The 23,535-nt window shown below is 40.9% G+C and overlaps 1 protein-coding gene across 2 annotated transcripts in view; it reads right to left on the bottom strand.

Moving 5' to 3' along the window:
• Window positions 1-23,535, bottom strand: part of SFMBT1 (Scm like with four mbt domains 1) — a 146,135-nt gene that overhangs the window by 12,512 nt on the left and 110,088 nt on the right. For both annotated transcript variants that reach the window (XM_043518861.1, XM_043518862.1), the window contains exons 4-15: window positions 22,768-22,856; window positions 21,365-21,611; window positions 19,152-19,249; window positions 17,634-17,735; window positions 14,280-14,430; window positions 11,854-11,936; window positions 10,186-10,312; window positions 8,453-8,566; window positions 7,098-7,140; window positions 5,512-5,576; window positions 4,525-4,664; window positions 1,039-1,148 (exon numbers count right to left, since the gene is read on the bottom strand). In XM_043518861.1, coding sequence (XP_043374796.1) covers window positions 1,039-1,148; window positions 4,525-4,664; window positions 5,512-5,576; window positions 7,098-7,140; window positions 8,453-8,566; window positions 10,186-10,312; window positions 11,854-11,936; window positions 14,280-14,430; window positions 17,634-17,735; window positions 19,152-19,249; window positions 21,365-21,611; window positions 22,768-22,856 — 1,369 coding nt within the window. The remainder of the gene's footprint in view (window positions 1-1,038; window positions 1,149-4,524; window positions 4,665-5,511; window positions 5,577-7,097; window positions 7,141-8,452; window positions 8,567-10,185; window positions 10,313-11,853; window positions 11,937-14,279; window positions 14,431-17,633; window positions 17,736-19,151; window positions 19,250-21,364; window positions 21,612-22,767; window positions 22,857-23,535) is intronic.

Below are 23,535 nucleotides of genomic sequence, written 5' to 3'. Positions count from 1 at the left end.
GAGTACACAGAACTCCTACAAGGTAGGTAAGTCTGTCCATTTTACAGTTGGGGAATGGAGGCAATGAGAGAGTTAGTGATTTGCTTACAGTCATGCAGTAAGTCTGTGGTGGAGCTGGAAACAGAATCCTGATCTCCTGGTTGGGTAAATGTCCAGCGCCTCAACTACAGGACCATCCTTTTCTTTTGGGTAGTTAACCAAGTGGCTCAAAATTGCTGGGTTTAATAATTCTATTATGTTAACATGATCACAACATTCTTTCACTGTGGTTCCTCGTCACATATTGGTTTCTCAGTAATAGTGAAATCATAGACCAGTAAGGCCCAGCAGGAGCACTGGGCAGCATATTTGCATCAAAAATGTAAAAGGGATTCCCCAACCCAGCTCTTCCCAGTGCCTGACTCCAGCTCAGTAAATAGGCTAATATTTAAAGGGAAATCTTTTTCCACTATGGAATTTGGCTGAAGGTCCTGACAGCCTGAAAACCTTTCCTGACACTTTCAAAGCAGAAACACAAAACTATCTTCAATCAAATTACAAATCTTTTACCCTTTTGCTGCTGATCTGCTAGGACATATGCCATGTTGTACTAGTTACTCCAGTAATACTGCACTGAAATCAAAGTAGTATCAGAGCACACCTGATACAGTAAGCAACAGCACACCAGCTGCACTCTGCTGGATGTTCCTGAAACATTTTGCATGAGTTGGAGGGTTAAGTTTTGCAATGTCCTTATTTGTCTTAGAATCATAGAATATCAGGGTTGAAAGGGACCTCAGGAGATCATCCAGTCCAACCCCCTGCTCAAAGCAGGACCAATCCCCAATTTTTGCCCCAGATCCCTAAATGGCCCCCTCAAGGATTGAACTCACAACCCTGGGTTTAGCAGGCCAATGCTCAAACTACTGAGCTATCCCTCCCTCCCTTGAGCAAACTTCGTGTAATTTTCCTAAAAGGCAAATAGTTAAACAAAAATGTAGATTGTAGAAGATATTACTGCTGAGATCAGTTGGACTGGGATGTGGGGCAGGAATTTACTTTGCTTTCAGGGTCTCTCCATGCCCATGCCAGGCAGCATCCTCATCCAGCTGGAGTTCTCGAAGGACACGGCTAGGTTTGTAGGCTGCGTTGATTAATAAAGTGAGAACCTACAAATGGAAATGGAAAGAGGAGGAAAAACCCATTAGGTTATTCATACAGTAAATATGTTTTAAAGGGCTAGGATGAATTAGCAGATTAATTCCATTTATCTGAATTAACTAGCATCAAACCACTACTATCTGAGCGTTAAAAAACTCATTCATAGTGGGATTTTGGAAAAAAAGCAATTGCTTACATGATAAATCATAACAGACAGTAAGTAGGGTCTTGCCAAGCCTTCAAAATTTGACTGCCAAAAGATTACTGATTTCAGCAGCTCCCAGAACTTTTTGGAGCTTCACTGTCCTTATCTCATATCACCCAACTTAATTCAAGGGCAGACATTATAAAGCTCAGGCAGTCGTGGGTAATGCCAGTGACATTTTGCTGCCTTTGTGCAGGGCATTGTATGAAGAGTAGTAGACTGCCTGTCCCCAAAAAGCTTGTAATCTAAATAGATAAGACAGACACCGGGTGGGAAAAAGGGTATAATTCTGGGTATCACCCAAAGGTATGGTCCTGTCTACTCAATGACTTCTTGGCTGTGGAATCAGCCATGTTCTACAGAATTGGGCACCAAAATCTAAGGTTTCATTTAAAAAAAAAGTTTCTAGCCTTTGTTGCAGTGATCATCTGCTCACATTTGCAATTTTATCAGTGCAGTGTTGCCTTCCTGATTCTGCAGACAACCTGAGTAAAGAGCTCTGAAAAGTACTAGCAACCTCATATGTCAGTGAGGTATTAATCACCTTGACATTCAACCCATCTTTAGGTTTCAGAGTTAACTATTTTAGCACTAATCTTTTTAGCAGAAAGATCTAGATAAGATGCTTATCCCTACAGTCCCAAACCACCTCCAAACACATTCCCAGGTGTCAAAGGCCTCAATTTGCCAAACCTCCAGCTTTACCCCTATCAGCGTCCACAAGGTGATTATATGCATCAGCTCAAAACTCAGATACATCAAAAACCAAAAATGAGGGGCAGGATAAAATATATTGAGCACATCAATATAAACACAAAGGGTACTATATTAATTGTGGTATTTATTTTCGTAATTCAACTCCTGGATGGATTTTCAAAGATGCTGAACACCTGTAGCTGCTACTGACTTTGGTAGGATTTGTGGGTATTCATCAGCACTTCTGAAAGTCAGGCCTTTTTTTAATTTAAACGAAGTTGCCACAGAATTTCCAGTCTGCCACACTGGGGGTACTGCAGAATCCAGAAGCCTTGCTGTATACATAGGCTCAGCATGCTGGGAGTACCCCGAGCCTTGCTCAAAAGGGCTGTAGAAGTCCATAGTGAAGCAAATTAAACTATTCAATTCACCCTCTATGAAATGAAACATCTGTATCAACATAACAGAATCCAACATGGGAAGAGCTAGCAACTTTTGCAGTTTAACAAGTGAAGAGACAAACCAAGGATCATCACTTCTAGAAAGGGTGCAAAAGCACCTCCACATAGGATCTTGTGCAGTTGTACCATATTCTGTCCATGAGAGAACACCATTTCTCTAGTCAATGAGCACAAATGCTACTACTTAAAAAACAAAAACAAAAAACACCCATTAGTGACATTTAACATGCAACGAAGGTCCCTCCCAGAGGCAGCTTCTATAATCTGGTGCTTTCTCACAGGAATACAGATTTGTCATGACAGATCAAACCAATTGTTCATCAAAGCCAGCATCCTGCCTTGGGCAGTTGCTCATGCCATATGCTTCAGAGGAAGGCAACTCCTGTGCCCCCATAATGCTGCCTGGCCAACTGTACAACTTAAGTTACAATTAACTATTTCCCAAGCCTCATTGCAGTCACCTTACACCCAAAGCATACAATTTGATTATCTTTAACCTGCTTAGCTGCAAGTTTATTGAGAGTATTAGTTTATCTAACTCTGAAAACTCATGTACAGTATTCAACTATGGCTTACTCTTTTTTTTTTTTTTTTGAAACCTCCAGTTCATGCAAAGTGTTTACACACACACACAAAGTTGATCTGCATCAGAAAAATGTACATTTCTGCAGTGGTACAGCTCTGCAAGTGCTAACAATGGTAGAAGCTGTAGATGAGGTTCAGGTCTTTTGACCACCATGTTGTCTGTCACCAAAAGGACAGGAAAATGCTAACAGATTTTCCTAGCGTATGCAAGACTACTGTGATTTTTATACATGGCATGGTTTGAATTTTCTATTAAAATCATAAACTTAGAAGTGGCTGTCACAAGAGGCTTGAGAAAGTCTTCCCTATGATCTTTGCTTCCTGATTTTTGTTTGATGCAATAAAGCAGAGGACTGAGAGTAACTCCCACACTTAAACCACATTCTATTCATTTTGGGAGAGTTGTGCTGAAGTGGGAAAAATATTCTTGAGGAACTTCCCAAGAAAAAACATTCACCATTTCATTTCAGAAAATATCGCACCCCAGACATATTGTTGCGGAAAATTCAGCAAAATGACTATTGTCAGAAGGGATATTTTTATGTGATTTGCTGTGTAATATTTTCTTGAAAAAAGAGGAAGTTTTCAATTGGAAAAGTATCCATTTTCACTCACAACGCTCCCTGTGAGTGAAAGAGACATGAATCTGGCAGATTTGCACAGACGTAGGCCCAATAAAGTATCTGCAACAAAATACAAAGAACTATTTAAAAAGACAGCTTTCCCATTCAGTTGGGAATATTTTGTACCGCTCTACTTTTTTTCATAGGACAGAAACCATATTTCACATATTTCAACACAAGACAATAGACCATAGAAGCTTTTTGGGCTACTTTCTTTGCACAAAGAAAAAAAAAGTGCTAAAATACTATGAACTAATTGGATATTATAGGGATTTTAATAGGGCTGAACTATTCTAACATGAGCTGGTAGTTCTCAGTAATGTTAATTAGGGTTTACTTGACACAAAAGTAAGAAATGCAATAATAATGAAATGATTACATCTGTGGTGGATCAGAGGTATTTTACCAAATCTCTAACCACTCAATAAGTTATGCTTAATTTTAGATAAGAAATAGAACACTCACAAACAATAATCATTCCCTTATATCAATGGTTCTCAAACTTTTGTACTGGTGACTCCTTTTACATAGCAAGCCTCTGATTAAATTAAATTAAAAACTTATAAATTAAAAACACATTTTTATATATTTAACACCATTATAAATGCTGGAGGCAAAGAGGGGTTTGGGGTGGAGGTTGACAGCTTGCAACCCCCCCATGTAATAACCTCGCAATCCCCGAGGGGTCCCAAACCCCAATTTGAGAACCCTTGCCTTATACTGATTAGTTCATTACCTATCTCTAATTAGAGAGTCACTCTGGAATTTAATATGCAATACTATATACACAGCCACACACTCATAACCCTCTCACCTCTTTAAGGACAAGAACGCAGTTCCCAGGTCCCACGGACTGAGGCAGCTCTGCAATTCTCCCTTTGTTAAGGTAAGGCCCTGAGAAGCACCGGTGGTTGAAGTAGATTTTTGGACAGCAGTACTTTCCATTAATTACAACTGAAAAATGAAAATCAGCAGCAAAGATTTAGATCATGCAATGCAAACTCCCCAGCCAAGACTGGCTTCTTGAAAAGCTTAATATTTTGTAAAATAGTTTAAACCACATACATTTTGGGAGTGTCACATAAGATGCTATACGGATAGAATTGTATAGCTGTTTCATCAGCAGATGTACTTATATACATTCTTTCAACACTTTAGAAAATGAGCAGATTTTGCTATTTGGCACAAGAGTTATTTTACACTTTGAACTGTCTTGCTTTAGACTGATGATCAAGTTATCACAAAGACAAACAAACCTGCACATCAATATAGTATTCTAACAGTTCAGTGTGGAGTATGAAGTGTTTGTTATAATAGTCCAACCCAAGTGCCACAGTTTTATGCATCTCTCTCAATATTATTTTAAAACATTTTTATTGGGGGATGCTTAGACATTAATTTGACAAGAATTTCCTTCCCACTCACAGCATATGGGATTTACAGTTATGTATACCACTTACATAGCTTAGAGGAAAGTGTTTTGTAAACAACTGGGTTATTAAGACTAAATATTTTGGCTCCAGGTGCTCCTAGCACATCCATTGCTGGGAGAAAAGATTAAAGTGGTACAATAATCCAACTTCCAGCATCAAGAAAACATGTTCTCATTGTACCATGTGCAGCAGTAATTGTATGCTGTTATCAAGTTAAGTCTTCTTTGCCATTTGAAAGATTATCCCTCGGAAAAGTTTTTACCTATTGTACTAATTCAGGACTGCTAAAGTTACTGAGCAGCTGGACAATTATGCCATAGAGATACAGAACTCTCACACTTTCTTAACCCAACAAACAAGACGCTTACCTGAGTCAGTGGAATTCAGTTCCTGGTTCTTCAGCCTCTCATGGACAGTCCTTGAAGACAAAATTCTGAAATGGAGAGAGGAGGTTGGGAAAGAGATCAAGGTTGATATATCAACATCTTGATTGCGAAAAGGCTAGGTCCTTTCTCACTCCCAACGTAGTGTGTCAAGCCTATGGTTTCAATTATCTTTGTAATATTTAACAACTTTACTCAGGCTGTAGGAAGAGCCAATTGTGTTGATCTAGCTCAGCTCTATGCCAGTGGTGTTCTTCCCTTGTTTGAAAAAGCCAGGTGTGTCAAAGGTGCTTGGTAACATAGCCCACTCCATTAAGGAGACACCATCACAGTTTTTACATTTCACGTTTGAAAAGACGTGGATTCAAACAAAAACTAAAAAACACTTCTAATGGCCCCATTTAAAAAACAGGTGGCTTGGCATGTTAGGAGAATCTATTTTACTGAAAACAATGGACCAAGTATTGGGATGTCCAACCATGTAAAATCTGATACCTGCAATGATATCAAGGTCAGCAAGACTAATTGTAGGGAGATCCATCGTATGTGTCACTTGAACAAGCTCATGCTACATAGTTTCACAAAACTTTTGAAGATGAGAACACAAGGATGGTCTCTATTTGAACTATTTTTTCTCCCACTTTTCTCTCCTTTTTCAATCTGGTAAGCATCTCATGTAATACAACTCCCAATCTGGAGGAACACACTAGCTGCACAGGTTTCAGAGGAGCAGCCGTGTTAGTCTGTATTCGCAAAAAGAAAAGGAGTACTTGTGGCACCTTAGAGACTAAAATTTATTTGAGCATAAGCTTTCGTGAGCTACAGCTCACTTCATCGGATGCATTTGGTGGAAAATACAGAGGGGAGATTGATATACACACACAGAGTACATGAAACAATGGGTTTATCCTACACACTGTAATGAGGGCTCTCACATGGAACAGCTGAACGTTCCTATCAAATAATGTGGAAATCTCAATTGCACAACAGAGTGCTAAGGAAGTCAGATTCTGTTCCTCAGAGCACATGTACACGGCACTCACATTAAAACTAATGAAGGTGGCTGTGTGCTCTGAAGGGAGAATGAATCTGAAAATGAACTGAAAAGAGCTGAAGCAATCATCCCAACTTAGGATAACCACTACAGTAGTTTAAGGCTTCCATCATGAAACCCACATGATGACAATGCTGACAAATATTTTTAGACAGCAAAAAACCTTAAGTGTCCTCCAATACTGGAAGATCGCTCAGCTCCTTAAAACAAGAGATGAAGCAACAATTAAAATCCCAGAGTGAGATGATCTATTAACTATCAGTGCAGTCTATATGCACTAAACTGTTAAAATCCCAGCTTCCCACTCATAAAGAGTGTCCTTGAACAGTGCTGTAGCTCTCATTTCAGAAGGGCAGAGACTGTTTTTCAAAATCAGTGGGAATTAAGTATAGGTATAAACTCAAGCCCGACAAACTTCACTGTCCCTTTTCTATGAAACAAAAGTTGCAAAGACAAATCACCATACACATTGATTATAATAGTAATTAATAATAATGATAAAAAACTTGTTACTTACTGTTTCTCTGGTTGAACCACAGCAATTTTCCTCTGTTTGTTCACTATAAATCCAGATGGGGGTGGGGACGGGGGGAGGAAGGAGAAGGAAAAGGATTAAAAAAATAAAATAAAATAAAATAAAATAAAAAAATAAATAAAAAGCCAAGCAAGTTAAACTTCCATTACAAAATATTTTTTATGGTAGCACTTTCTCTAAGTTTTAAGCCAAAGGTATCTACATGCAAAAATTGCTGCAATCATTTAACAGCTGACATGAGGTTTATACCAAAACAACGACAAGTCTGGTTGACTCCTTGTTGTTTTTGTGGATACAGACTAACACAGCTACCCTTTGGATACAAGGTTTATATCAGTTATCTGGGCTGAGATTATCCAAAAATGTTTAGGGGATTTGCATGCCCTATTTTCATTGAAATTAATGAAAGTTGGGCATCAGATCCCCCAGCCAGCTGTGAAAATCTCAGCTTTTGTGCACAGAATTATCTTCTTCACAAACTTGTACTTCTCAGGCCAGTCATCAAACTATGTATAACAGCCAAAAAGAAATAAATCTACATGCCTGCCTTCTCTCACACCCATCAATTCTGTGGTATTTGAATATTTTAAAGTCTAACTGGGAAATTTAATGTCACCAAGAAGTTCTAGACAAGGTGATGTGACCAAGACAATGCTGTGAAGTTATATAAAAATAGCTGCATGTTAAGTGCAGTGTTCAACTACCAATACAGGTTACAATCCAGGCATTTGCTATAGTGAAAACATTCTGCTATAACAAAGACAGACACGTGGATTTAGTGAAACATGGGCCTACGCTTGTGCTTGGAGAAACTAGACACCTCGAAGAACTGTTCAACAGAATGATGAATTTAAAGCTACATGGACTGCCTTTATGGATTGACTGATAGATCATATTTGAGATTGCTATGTATTTTATACACAAACTATGTTGCAATCAAGAGTAGTGTTGCTGGGGGTCACCTCTTTGATATGCCCTTTGCATTACTTTAAATCTCATTCTGAATGGACTATAAGGGTTGTACGCTGCCTGTACTACTGTATTCCTAGTCATTTTGCATTGCATAATGCATATGAAATATATGAAAGTACAAGTTTGTACTGTGTCTCGCTTTTCACCCCACCCCCTGCAAGTGAAAGATTCCTAAAAATATTAAGTGTTCATATTTTATGCAGACACTAGTAATTGTATACATTTTTAAAAATGAGATGACACTTTCATTTGTAATTTCATGATGTATGATGGGGATAATTCTGCAGTAGATGTACTTGTTAGAGCTTCGAAGACTTTCCATCCCCACCTTGACTGCTAGTAATTACAAAAAGAACCTATGGTACCTATTGCTCTGCGAGGAGGTCTGAGCTGGAATCCATTGGTCTCACACCAACCCACTGGAAATATATTCATCGATTCCACATTCACTATGCATTCAGGAACTGGCTTTTTGGAGCCTGTTCAGTTAAAAGAAGCAAAATGTAACCGAAACAGCAGTTTTCAAAATTCTGTATTGGGACCTGCCATCTGTATGTCAACATGATTGCAAAATAGTGCCACTGGTTTAGTATTTTCCCCTTCCTTCATTTATCAGCAACTATTTCCTGATTTTATTTGTTCAATTCTAAAAGCTGGGAAAGGAGTTTATCATCTTTCATTCAGCAGAGTAGCACAATCATAGTAAATGCACCTTGTTGTTCTTTAAATAAAATCAAGGGGGGGGCATAGATCGGTGTTCACATCATGCTCCTCATCAGTACCTGGCCCAGGGCAGGGAAACTAATGATTCAACTAGCAGACCAAATTCGGTGATGAATCCTAGTCACATGCCACTTGAAGCAAGTTGCGCATACGCTAAGAAGAATACAGTAGAACGTCGATGTTATGGATACCATGGGAATGGAGGTTGCCCGTAACTCTGAAATGTTCCGTAACTCTGAAGAAGAGGTTATGGATGTCAGCCACGCGGGGGGTTGGGACTGCAGCTGCAAAACGGGGTGGGGAGAGGGTTCAGGGCCCTGGGAGAGGATGGCAGTCAGGGCTTTGGACTCTTGGGGCTCCAGGGCTTGGGGCTTCTGCCTCACGGGAGCACTGGCACTCAGTGCTTTAGACCTGAGGGGAGTGTTGGGGGGAGGGTAGGACCACACCAGGGCTCGGGGATTTAGCTATGGGAGGAGTGCTGGGGCTGAAACTGGTGCTCCCCTCATAGTTAAAGCCCCAGAACCCCCCACAGGGCTGAAGCCAGGAACAGAGCCGCAGGGCTGAACCCCTGAGTCCCAGCACCCCCACAAATCTGAAACCAGGAGCAGAGCTGCGGGGCCAGCGCTCCCCCTACTTGGTGCTATGAGGGTCAGAAGCTCCGAGACTCCCCTCTCAGCCCGGAGCCCTGGCCCCTCCCCCCCCATGGCTGCAGCCCCAGCCCTCTCTGGCTAAAGCCCTGAGGCAATACAGTATTTGCTTTTTTTTTCTGGTCTGCATTGCTGCCTGATGGAGGACTTCCAGTTCCATAGGGTGTCTGGTTGACCAGTAAGTCCGTAACTCTGGTGTTCATATCTTTGAGGTTCTACTGAAAAATAAAAGGAATATAAAGAAGCATGCAAAGGCCAGCTCTATCTTGTTAGATTTTCTGCTGCAAATTATCTCCTCCAGGTGCCATGCTGCTCAGCTTGGGTAAAACCTTCACTTAAGTGAAAGTCACCCCTGTGCAAAGAGATACCACAAAGCCCGTGCTCTACTGAAGTCCCAGAATTTATTTATTTATTTTCTGAGAATAATGCTGAAAATAGATTTACACAGTGATTTGTGCCAACTCTCTGCATGGGGTGATTTTAACCCCAAGATAAGTCAACGTTGCCATTTTAAATCTTAAAAACTAGGAGAGGAGCAAGAGAAAGGGCTAACAATATCATCCTTCAATTATGGAAGACAAGGATTTGCTGGCCATTTTTAGCAGGAAGTGTCTGTGTCTGATGATTTATGACCAATCAATCAATCTCCAGGTGAGAGTTGTGTACTAACATGACTTGTGGCAAGGTCAGAGTGGGACAAGCCTCCTGTTCTTTTAAGGGGCACTTACCCTCCAATTGAAGCCAGAGGTAGGACTCTTTCACCTTGGTGACTGTGGCAATGCAAATTTCCCCTGGATCAACGGGGTTCACAGCCTCAAGTTTCATGTTCTCTTTAAATCCATGGTTGGAAGTTAGCTAATAAAAAGATGACAGATCAAGGGATGTTTGGAGAAAATATGTGAATTTACCAGCCTATCATATGTAGACAGCCATGTGGAGGACTAAAACATACAAACTTGATTACACGACCATGATGGGGGACTTCGAACATGTGTGTGTAATCAAGGATTCACAAAGAATTTTCAGTGTAATTAACATGTCTGAATATGTAACCATATTTCAGGTAAAAGGGAATTTCAGAGAAGCAAGGCAGAATAGTATGTAATGACACACTCACAGAGGGTTGCATTGGCATTGGAGCATGAGAAAAATTCAGCTGAGAGACTCACTGACAGGATTTAACCAAAACTAGAATCAAGAAACTCCTCCCAGTTATTTACCTGCAAGTGAAACATCAGTAGCTAGCAAACTGAAATAATCAGACTGACAGGTAGAAGGCAACCTCAGTCTGCCTTTTTCCATTATGTAATTAGGAAAGCCCTTTAAAAAAAACAACAAAAAAACAGCACACGTGACAATCCCAACTGCACTAAATCCCAATTAAATTTCCTTCCTCATCTAAATGGATACTAGGTACTGCAAACAGCAAGGCAGGCTTTTCTGGTGGGGAAAAAAGAAGTGGTTTTACGTTATTTCCCTCCCTACGTACAACACTTATCTGAATCATAGAATTGTAGGACTGTAAGGGACCTGAAGAGGTCTTCTCGTCCAGTCCCCTGCAACGCAGGGCTAAGTATTATCAATTATTAAAAGATGCCCTACAGTCATCCCCAGAACCTCCCAACCCACTCCTCTCAGAAAAGCCCAGAGTCTGTATTTTCAGACACTGAGGAGAGAGGGCAAGAGGAGGATAAGATGAAAAGAAAAGCTTTGCCAGCATCCCCCTTTTCTAAACCAGGAAGTTTGAGTGTTTCCCTGATGACTACATCTGCCTCCAGAGAGATTTTCCAGAGAGACGGTTGGCAAGGGTTAAGAAAACAGCCCTCTGGTGCTGCTTTCACAAAGTGTTCAGCTAGTAATACCACCACTCTGGTACAGAATGACAAAACCCAAACTCAAGTCCCAGCAGTTTACTTTTAAAATTAGCTCATAATTTTTTCCCATTGGAACATTTTATTGAATTTTCAAGTCAAATCATAATTACAGTTAAGGAAGAAGAGTGGGAAAAAAACCCTAGATAAGTGGTAAGGGTTGAGCAGGGGAAGGGTACCATTTTAACACAGATGCACACATGAAAGACCAGTGCAATGGCAGTGATTCCATGGACAGTTACATCTCATGTGAAATGGCTTTTTACTCTAGATTCACACTGCCACTGTAATCTGTTAATCTGGGAACTCTGATTTTTTTTTGCACAAACACTTCAGTTCACCTTTATTACATTCTCTAGACACTTCTGTTCCATGAACAACTATGAGCTCTGTTTAGGTCACAGGGTCAAAAGCATTGTGTGTCCACTGTAACAATCACAAGAAGCAAAGGTGTTGTTTATGTAAGTGGACATCATGAGGAGTAGCCACCAGTACAGGAAAAAGCATTATTCTGCAAAAGCTTACCAAAGGAAAGCAGCTCTGGGGAGCAGCCTCAGCACCGCACTGTTTGAGATAGTCCGCCCAATCAAAGTCCTGCCCGGGATAACCTGAGCAAAGAGCAAGCAAAGTGGTTGCTTAATTGTACTACACCAAACAGATGACTCCAGTCAACCAAATGCTTGCATTATCCAAGATATGGATGATTTAATTCCCAATTGGGGCCTGTGGGTTGCACAGTCCAATGAAAGGCCTAATCTAGCACCACTCCCACAGAATATAGGAGCTTTGCCAAGTAAGCAACTCAGGATGAGGCCCTGGGTGGTTTTACATGTTTTAAATTATGCCCTACTGCTTGAGAGTTTGTCTTCACTGCAGCGTTAGCTCAAGGTATAACTCGAGTGCTGCCCCTACCTGACTCCCGTTCACACACAAAAGTCTCTAGCCAAGTTAAGTGGTGCTTTAAACTCAAACTAGCTGGCTTGCCAGGCGGTGGTTTTTGAAGTTTGAGTGCGGCTAACACCGGAGCTAGTAATGCAGTGAGAACTCAGTTACTCTATGCTGCTAATGGAAAAACACTCTATGCTGTTCAAGTATTATTTGCCGCTAACTCCGTAGGAGATAACGAGATAACACTGCAGCGAAGACAAAGTTTACAATGTCCTGGCATTAGCTTCTCTGTTATTACAATTGAAGCTGTATTGCGATATGTTCAACTGCATCTTAGAAGCTTGCCTAGATCCCTTTTGAAAATGAGATGTAGGCTCCTATCACAGTTTGGTGTTGCAACACTGAGTGCAGCAACACCTAAATACTTTTAAAAATCTGGGTCTTAGTTTCTCTTTAGAGACTGTCTGCTTGGAGATAGTTAGGACATGCTAGGTATGAGAGAGCATTAACCAGAACATGTTACTGCAGGTTGACCACATTCTGGAGAATGCACGAGGACTCCTTGAAAGGTGTCCCACAAGATCAGACTGCACAGCTGAAGAGAGTCTCACTTTTACATGAAGGGTGTAATCCAGAAAGTCTTAGATTTAATAGAAGTCATTATTTACATCGTGCCTTAAATTTGCTAGGCACTGATGTACTGTATATTAAATAAATGGTGATTAGTGTAGTGTAACGAGGATGAATCACTATGCAAATCCACTATTTAGCCATTAAGCATCATAGTTAATCTTTCAGAAAAGTTTTGATAATCTATTTTGTTACTCCATAATAATTGTTATAATAAATTTATATTAATTTGGGATATGGGAGCTTTAATGCAGAGCTGTAGGGAGCTCCGAGTCCAAAATCTCCAGTACCCAGGCAAAAGAGTTTCTTCTTGGAGCAGATATTCCCTTCTCCTGTATTCTGTCTAAACAAGATGAATATAAAGGAAGGGAAGCAGGGACTAAGAAACTGCACTGTTATGCTATTCTGCCAGCATAGGATACTGCATGTGATTGCAAATAGCAGGGTTTGAGCAACAGAAGAACTATAGCACTGCTGTAATACTTCTTCAAAGTGGATAGCTAAGGTATTCCCTACAGAGTACTACCATGACTGGGGTTTAGGAATTTATAAAAGATAAAAAGCTACACATGAAACAGCATCTATGATACTGTTATGTGTTAAATTGCAGTAATTCCATCTAACCTCTCCTGGGATTAACCAAGACAGGGGCTATTTATGTTTTTTCTATTGTGTCAGCCAAAGCTATGTCTAATAGGAATCTCAAAGGCACACATTTCCTCTAGAGGAGACACCATTTCTGTGGGCGCTGCTTAGAAGAGAAGCCTGAAACCTTGTAATGGTATCTGAATGCAGCCCTGGGGAGCTAGATGGCTGGAAGAGCAGTGCTGCTTTGGCCACAGTACCTTAGTACACCTAGTTTAAAGAAAGGGAAGAAGCAAACCTCATTTCACTTTCTGCTCCTATTAACCAGTGAAATGCTAAAATGAAGCTCAGACACTATGGTGATGGGTGGCAATATAAAACCCTAAGATCTTTGCCCTCTGCCCTACACATTTCCATCATTGAGCACTTGGGGAGTGAGAAAATAAAGCTGAACAGGCAGGATGAAGAAGAAGAAAATTCAACAGCCATTGTCCTGGCTACAGCATTCTGATATCACAGGAAGTGAGGCTATAGCTCACTAACTCTCTGCACCCTGATATGCATGCTTCCTCCAAGGCTAACCAGATGCTTTCATTCTAAGACCAGCATGGGGTACCTACAGCCCTCAAACCCAAGTACATCTCCATGAGAGGCCCAGACTCCACCAGCTTAGTGCTGCTGCTTCCTTGAATTTGGATCTTTCCCTTCCTCCTGCTGGTAGCACACATCTCTTCTGCAAAAATGCTGTCCCAGCTTGTAGATTTTTAACAGAGCGCACTGAGGGATAATAATCTCTTACTTTCAAAGAGGCCTACTTTAGTGAGTGAGACAAAAATGCAGACATGTACCTGGTGGAGGGCTGAGATGCAAACCATTTTTCAGACTCCACTGCACAGGAAAGATACCAGCACTATTGACATGACAAACGTATGACCGGCTGGTTTTGCATTCTGGTCGCAAGTCATCTGTTTTTACCAAGAAATATTTTTCATTGAACACCTGCAAAGTTATCCAAAAAGAGACAGACAGATGGCCTTTAGGGTAGCAGATACAATATCTTAATTTTTGAAGGCTAATCTATTGTCAGGTATTTTCCAAATCCTACATCTGCAAATATTAGAGGGATTAAAAAAAAAAAAAAAAGACAGGATGATTTACAGAATCACAGACCAGCAGACTGCATGATAATATCTGGAAATGTAATAGAACAATTAATAAAGCAGTCAATTTATAGGCACTTAAAGACAAATGAGGTGATAAATAGCTAGCAATAAGTAATGGCTGAGAGAGCTATATGACTCCAAGTAAATAAAAATGGGCTCATCAAAACAATCCATATCAAGGTAACTTAATTTGTTTCTTTTTGATGAGACAACAAGCTTAGTGGAAAAAAGGAAATAAAGAGGACATGTTATATCCTGGTTTCATGTTCCTCACAGTACATACAAGATGTATGGAATATTATTAAAACAAAACAAAAACACATGCACATAGGTTGGTTGTTTTTTGTTTTAAATCTCACAATAATGAACTATTTAATGCATGACAATGTTGAGTGGGATCCTAGAGAGGTTAGTTATTTCATAAGTTCACTATTTTCAACAGTGACTGACGACGAAAGAGAAAATTAAATTTATATGTGATCCAAATCTTGGAGAGATGTGTCCAATATGTTTTTGGAGGCCAGGATTATGAGACTACAATACAAATTTAAGAACTGAGAAGTCCAAGAAATATTCAAAATCAGACACATAAAGGTATGACATCCTGTAAGGAGTAAGCAAAATACATAACTAAAGAATGAGGACTATGGTTAGGAAGCTGAGCCACAGAAAATGATATTATGGATGCTAAACAGGATGGGTCAGCTATGCATGCTGCCACAAACACACATACAAATGCCATATTGGGTGTTTTCACTTAGAATGTCAGATCAAACAAACAAAAAAACCCCCAACAAGTGCCATAATGATTCTACTCCCTTCAGAACTGGCTGTATTTCAGAGTATTAAATTAGTATTGCATATTTAAAGAGACTGATAAGTTAGAGTTCATAGGAGAGAGAAATAAAATGTTTGAAATGTAAGACACGATGTAGCAGCAAAAAGAAAAGGAGTACTTGTGGCACCTTAGAGACTAACACATTTATTTGAGCATAAGCTTTCGTGAGCTACAGCTCACGGAGCAAAGATTCAAAGAACATTAATTCTATAGTAAAAAGCAAAAGGGAGCACAACATTTGTTTGAAAATACATAAAGGAAGACTAAATAAATTGTATAATCTGTGGTGTACAATCTCTTTTGGAACCTGCATAGAGTGTGGGTGTACAGTCTCTTCTGGAACCTCTTAGGTGTTTACTAAAACAAAGATGTTGGTAAAAGCTGTCAAACTCGGGAGTCTAAAGCTGGGCTCTTAAATCCATACAGTTTTCAAAAGATGCCAACAAATTCCACTGAAGTTAATAGCAGCTATAAGGATTCAGCATCATATGAAAATCAGGCCATTCTAAGTTGCATGGATGTGATGAAGTGAGGAATTTTTGTATGAATGCTGTGTGCCTCAGTTTCCACCTATGTGCTGCATGTTTAATGAGGTGGTAGGAAAGGGTGTTTATTGTTGTAGAGAACCATTGGTCAAACTGGACAATCTCTACGTAAAAGAATAAATGGACACAAATCAGACGTCAAGAATTATAACATTCAAAAACCAGTCAGAGAAAACTTCAATCTCTTTGGTCACTCGATTACAGGACCTAAAAGTGGCAATTCTTCAACAAAAAAACTTCAAAAACAGACTCCAACCAGAGACTGCTGAATTGGAATTAATTTGAAAACTGGATACAATTAACTTAGGCTTGAATAGAGACTGGGAGTGGATGGGTCATTACACAAAGTAAAACTATTTCCCTATGTTTATTCCCCCCGCCCTCACTGTTCCTCAGACGTTCTTGTCAACTGCTGGAAATGGCCCACCTTGATTATTACTACAAAAGGTTTTCTCCCCCCCCTCGTCCCCCCCGCTCTCCTGCTGGTAATAGCTCATCTTAAGTGATCACTCTCCTTACAGTGTGTATGGTAACACCCACTGTTTCATGTTCTCTGTGTATATAAATCTCCCCACTGTATTTTCCACTGAATGCATCAGATGAAGTGAGTTGTAGCTCATGAAAGTTTATACTCAAATAAATTTGTTAGTCTCTAAGGTGCCACAAGTACACCTTTTCTTTTAGAGAACCAAGTCTGACCCTGCCTAGCAGCTGGGACCCAGACAGCCTGGACACTTTGTAACTCAGCAACTGACGGCCTACCCCATCTTGGGAGCCAGACAGCTTTAACCAATGGGACAACCAAGGGCTAGAGAGAGACACCAGGTGATCCGTTTGCCCAGGAAAGGATGACAAAGGATGGAGAATGGGCTTTGGAGGTGAGACAGAGTGGGCCGCTGGAAGGCATGGTCACTTCTGGACCGTGAAGAGCGGCCTGAGCCCACCTGGATGCTGGACAGATGGACTTTGCTAAGATTTTCTGTGCTTGAGACCCCTGAGAACTTTCTGTGCTGTGTTCCAGTCATACAATAAACCTTTCTGTTTTTAATGCTGGCTGAGAGTCACTCCAGTCTAAAGACTGGGGTTGCATTACTCCCTCTGGATGTGGAGGCCCCCCAGGGGGTCCATAGTTAGTGGACTCTCTGGGGAGAGGGTTTCTCATGGAGAGAGACAGGCAAGCTGAAGGTGCAGAGGTGCAGTTCCAGGAGGCGGTGAAGCCTAGGGCTTAAGCTCCAAGAGTGTGTGACTCCCGAGGAGGGCTGTTACACCTAAGGGGGTTCCTCCCAGAGACATTACAGAGCCAAGATAGCACTGACCCTGTGATTCCGTGATACATGACCAAGTATGGATTTAGGAGTCAAAGTTTAGGCACCCAGCATTGATCATTTTGGCTGTTTATTCTTTCAAACTATAATTCTCACTGCACCAATTTTTAACTAAAAAGTGTTCACCCCAGGGACAAAGTCACCTGGCAGGTACCTGACCCACATGTGATCTATGAAAAGTCTGCAGCTTTAATTAAAATTAATGCTAAAATTAATTTTACTAATGTAAAATTTTAGAAAGCATGCAAGAAATTCTCAATCAACAAGCACAGAACAAAAACAGCAACTGAGCTTCAGCCATAGCTGGAGAGTTCAGAACGAATCCTGGTACCTTAACAACAGTAGCAGGAGAGAGGACAAAAGGTGCTACTGGATCCACAGCCTCTAACTTCATGCTTGCAGTGAATGAATGCACTCCAATCACAGGCTTGTCCTGAAAACCACAAGATTAGAGCACAGATTAACCATGTTTTTTAATGGAAAACAGCTGACAGTATTCACCTTTAAGTACCTAGAAGTTAACTAAGACTTTTTTAGTTCATCCTGCCTTGTTCTAGTAAATCGTCAGTTTGGCACAGGTGACTGAGTAAAAGCAAGAATTATATAATGAAAATAAGGGGCAACTGTCCTTCCACTGAAGCTGTGAGTTTTTCCATAATATCAGGGGGTGGCCAGGCCCTGTAAATGAAGTAGGTCCAGTGCTCCTGCGCCAGAACAAGTACTCCCATTTGGCCAGTTAAGACGGTGGGGCAGCAACTGGGGCTATAGAGGATCAAGGAGAAACAGAGGGGAGAGACCCTGTGAGTCATTCAGGAAAGGCAGGTGAGAGCTGCCAGAGACCAGGAGACTGAGGAATGCCCTGGAAGGATGCTGTAGCTGGTTCCTGGGAGAAGGCTGTAGGCAGGAGCACAGCATGAGGGGTTTGCTGGCTGGTATCTCCAAGCCAGACTTCTGGGGAAAGGGGTTTGGAGAGGGATGAAGGTGAGAGAGCAGTAGAGGGAGTTGTATGCTGACTCCTTAGCTGGACAGGAGAGCAGCAGAGGAACTTAATCTGCTGCTATCTCCAAGGCTAGAAAGCAGGAAGTAAGGGAAAGTGTGAGGACCAGGGGGAAATGAGGGATGCTTCTCTGGTGAAGATGACCTCCCAGTATAGCTGGAAGGGCTGGCATGGTTGTCTTGTCAGAGAGACATAAGAGGACTGAGGAGGAGCCTTGGGATGGTGGAATGGTGTATGGTATGTGATGTGTTGTCATGGGATTTTAAGGACTCTACAAACCAGGATGCTGAAGGGACTATGTAGGGACTTTTGTTATGGACTGATTTGCACGATGGTTTTGAAAATAAACTGGCCCCAAGGAAGGTTATTTTTGAAGCAAGAGAGACTGAAGTGGAATCCTTGGGTTGCCTGAGAGAGGAAACTGAGGCAGGCACACTTGTGCCACAGAAAGATGTTCCATGTGGAACCACCCTATGACAGGCCCCAAGAGATTTCCCCCAGGAGCTTTGCAAACTGTGGTTTGACCTTGCAGCAGAATGTGGCCAGAGGCCAAACAAGTCAGTTAAAATATTTTTTTCAGCACTAAACAAAGTGAGACAAAGTAGTTGTTTCCTAAGTTTCAGCCACCTGAATGGGGAATATCAGAACCTGCATCAAATGGCAACACTGCTCAATAAACACTTAACCTTGACATAATACATCATTGTAGTCAGCAGTAGCAAGCCCTCATTCAATTTGCTCCAATGGTTTGCTCTCCTACAATTAATTCTTACAGATATGACAAAAGTCATCAATTCTCACTACACTATCTGGAGCCTTGCTCGATCAAGTTCTGTGCACTGGATATTTTACCTTAAAGAGATCAGTGGGTACTGAGGACCCTTCTTCTTCCTCTTTCACCTTTGTCAAAATGTCCTGCCATTCTGCCTCACTTTTCAGGGACCGGATAGCTTCAGCAAAAAAAGGGTAGCACAGTGAATGAGCAGAGTTCTTGTATCTCCCACAGAACATGAAGAGGGTGAAGCTAAATTACTTTTATTTTTGACCCATTAAATGGTAAGCAGAGCATCCATTAAGAAACCATACTGCTATACCTCAGAGCTCTGGCTAAGAACTCTCAGCTTTTCTAAAAGCTTTAGGATACCTTGTGTATGAAGAGGGACTACATAAATCAAGTTCCACTGTGTGAACTATATGCTTCTACATATTCAATTGATGGCGAGCTTGGGGTCATACTGATCACAGCCATAGTGTAATAAAAGCATGTACAATGCTGCATTTACTAATGAAATGAGATTTACTGCTGGTCATTTCCTCTATTTTTATGGCTGCAGGTTAAATAGGCAGCAAGCAATGAAGTATCGCAGAGTACAGCACAGTCAGGTAGGGCTATTTCCTTTAGTATGCCCCATCACAGGTTGCTACCACCTCCAATGGTGGGTTCCTGCTAAGATTTATTAAGGGATTCCTGGAACTGGATACCAAAAGGCTTTTCTCACAGAATATCAAGGAAGCAGCCCAAAACTAGATTAAGAAAATAGTCCATATGCCCAGTGTTTTAAAACTGCACTATTCAAATCCTTAAAGAGAGAGAGGCATAGAATTTTGTTTATTTTCCATCAATATAGTGATGCAGGTGAAACAAGCAGATTATTAATTTTTCAGTGCGATTCCAAATCCTACTGGTTTGGGACTTGATACAGTTATCAACAAGGGAAATACTCTCATTGATGTCAGCAGGAAGATGGATTGGGCTTCTCCTCTAACCGTTTAAACAAAAAAAAAAAAAAAGAAAAGAAAAGAAAAGATTGTGACTTTTAAAAAACTAAATGCACATGCATTGCTTAAAAGCACATGCATTGCTTAAAAGTTAGAATTTAATGTAGACGCCCATCACTGAGACCATGGGCACCTTGTGTTTCTGAAGTAACTTCTCTTTTGCTTTTGCAGCTAAGGGTTTAGGAGAAAAGCCCAACACTTTTCAGTTTATATCAGAAGCGTCACTGCCTTTTGAGCTTGTGACCAAAACCAAGAATTACTGTGATTCAGGGGGTAAATTTCCAAGGCAAAGGAAGGATATACTTTCAAAACAGCAGTGTGATTAGTCACTCCCAACAACTGTTAAGCCAGCTACAACACACAGCAAAATGTAATTAGCAGGAACGGTATCCCTTTGGGGGAGTTGCGGCCACATACCCAAAACCACCAGAGGAGTAAAGATACTTGGCAAAACAACATCTTTGGAAGCTTGCTTCTGTTTAGCTAATTACTGCCAAAGGTGTGACACCCAATTATAGTGGATAATCAATTACCATAATAAGTTTAATTAGCTCCTCTTTTAAAATATGTATTATGACAAATCATCTTGTGTGGTTTTGTTAATGGAGGAGGTACTTATGTTGAAGTCAAAGTGGCACCATCTCCACTTCCCTGAACTTCAGAGAGAGCCATTTTACACTGACAGGCATTTGCACTACATGCATTGTTCACCCCCACATTCCTTAGGGTGTATTAACTTTCCAGGACAACCTACTATACACTGTTGTACTCCTACTTCAGATGGAAGTCTAAGCATCATAGTGGGCTGGGAAGTCTCTGTTGGCCTGGGTCTAATAGAGGTGTGCTGTTAAGGAGCAAGAAATGGGGACCTTTGTGAAGAGCCCTGGGATTGAGCCTCCCAAGAGATGAAATATAGCATTGCATTAGTTACACTTAATTACAATAATTATTTTCCTCATACCAGAACCCAAGGCCATTAAAATAAGTGTCAAAAGACAATCCTTCCCCCATATTCAATGCCTACTACAAGCAGGTTAAAGATGGTAACAGGCCAAAGCAGCTATGAACATTAGAACAAGCGGGTGTAACCTCTGTCATACTATTTAATGAAACGCTCTTTCATTAAAGAGTGGGATGTTTGTTAGATCTCAGTCTCATGGTGTGCACACACATGGATCTGGAATCCAGATTTAGAGCACAGAAGAGGGGACTCCAGTCTCAAGCCCATGATCACCAGCTCTATCGACAACAGATTTAAAATTGTTGGTACAAAAAATACTTGGTACCTGCTGGAGGTTGGAGGTCAAATCCCTGTTGAGTTGCCCAGCCCATTTGATGAAGAAATGGATCCAAGTAGTACATCCACTGATCAGACTGGTCAGAATCTACCAACCCTTCATAGCGCAACTTTAGCCTCCCGCCAATGTTTTCTACCACCTTGACAATCCAGGCTTCCAAGGAATCTTGGGAGTTTTGACATTCCAGTCTGGAGCCTGGTGCAATGAGATCCAAGGGATTCTTCCCTCTGTGAAGCTGCAGGCCAAAATGGACAGAACAAAAGAAGACCATAAGGAAAGTGACTCATAGAACTGGTTCAGAATAGACTGAGTTACGTAGATTCTGCACTGTCACTGATGCTGTGTCTTAGACACACCTTTGTGCTGTAGACCACTTGTCCAACTGAAACATGAATATAGGAGTCAAATAGCATAGCACCCTTAACCAAAGAGATTACAGAACTCACTAGCCATGGTTGCTTGCATCAGAGCTCCTATGGTATCTGCAGTCATGGTCATAAAATTATGGGTTTTTTGCAAAGGCATGGGATCAGTGTGCTGTTCATCTGTTGTTTCAGAGGCATGTGCCAGTTGTACATTCAGGGCTTGAAGTGGAGTAATACAGCCCACCCTTTAAAAATTCAGACATCTTTTTAATATGTAAGAGGACAGGATAGAAAAGAAGCAAAGATGCCCATGTTAAAAGGTGGAATATAAACAATGTTTAAATGGTAAGCATATCACTCATTTTCCAAAGTGCCATCACACTGCTCTGTATGGGGAACAGATTAAGATTAGAGATTGAATGAGGTGGCCAGGTTTTTGTTCTTGATTCTATTTTATTCAAACCAAAGATCTAGCTACAGAGAAATGGGTGATAGTTAAAAAGGTTCTGAATTTGACCCATTTAAAGCAGAGGTACATGAGTTAAGGAGGGAGACAAAAAGAATGAAAAAAAATATCTGTTCAATAGTAAAGAGAAGATTAACAGGGGTCGGAGGCATTTTGAAGGTCAGACAAGGAAGAGATTCCACAAAGCTATTTGGAAGGAGGAACAGGCTAAGAGAAAGGGTTGGGCCCTAAGGGAATTTGCGAGGAGCTCCTTTACTCTGACAGGCGTTAATGGGTGGAAGAGATAATCTGAATCTGCAGTTACAAACATGTTCAGGAAAGCATTTGACAAAACACAAATGCTACACAGATACCAGAAGGTGGACCGAACGTATTTTTCTGCATTTCAACAGCTTACAGCAATAGCATTTAAAATTAAGAAAGATGTAGAAATGATTCACTTACAAAGGGCTTTACTTTATATACTGTGGTTAAAGATGCTAAGAGTGTCGTAGCCCTAAAAAAGAAGGCTCACTGTTGTTTCAAGTGAGTTAATTCAGTCTATTTGAATAAACACTCACACCCTCTAGCAGGTTAGCAGGAGCACTGCATGCTCCTGTCAGTGTCTGTCGAAGGAATTCTTCCTGGTCAGATATCTTATCCTTGATACCTAAACAAAAAACAAGGGTGAGAGATTACTTCTGTGGCCAGCAAAACACTACTTCAAGCAACAAGACATTTGACTGCCCTTGTGACATTTCATTCAGGAGGGTACATTTCTCATTCACACGTCAATAAGAAGGCCCATATGCTCCTACATCAGAGTGTGACTTTACCTTAGATTACTTAAAGATAAGCAAGATTTCACATTAGTGTTATTTCAACAGATAGGGTCAACTCAGAACTTTCCTTCATTTCAATACAAGAGTACAATGCCTTCAGATAACAGACAAGAGTTGGTGAAAGTGGGCGGGTCTGAAGTTTTAAATAAAATCGATCGTGCAAGTGAACTCTGTTAAATAACTGATCTCTGTTTCACCTGCCTTGAAGTGCGAGCTTCAACCACTTTGATAAACAGGTTTCACAGGGAACCAGTATGGGGAGCTGCTCTTGGGGCATCAGGTTTCAGCAGTTACCCAGAAATGATGCGAGGGAGCAAACACATCAGACATTCCATTCCACAGGCAGGCACCAGGTGAAAACCAAGAGCACAACCCCAACAGCATCTTCATATCAAAGATCGTTCTCAGGCTGTTTTCTTTCCAGACTCTGATAATTGACATCAATGGGAGCACCATACAGATATACAGCAATGAGGGGAAAAGAGTGTTAAGAAGGAGGACGACATT

The sequence above is a fragment of the Dermochelys coriacea genome, chromosome 7 (assembly GCF_009764565.3).
Source record: "Dermochelys coriacea isolate rDerCor1 chromosome 7, rDerCor1.pri.v4, whole genome shotgun sequence".
Lineage (NCBI taxonomy): Eukaryota > Metazoa > Chordata > Testudines > Dermochelyidae > Dermochelys > Dermochelys coriacea.
Note: the sequence above shows the minus strand (reverse complement) of the source record. Positions and strands in the feature narration are given on the sequence as shown.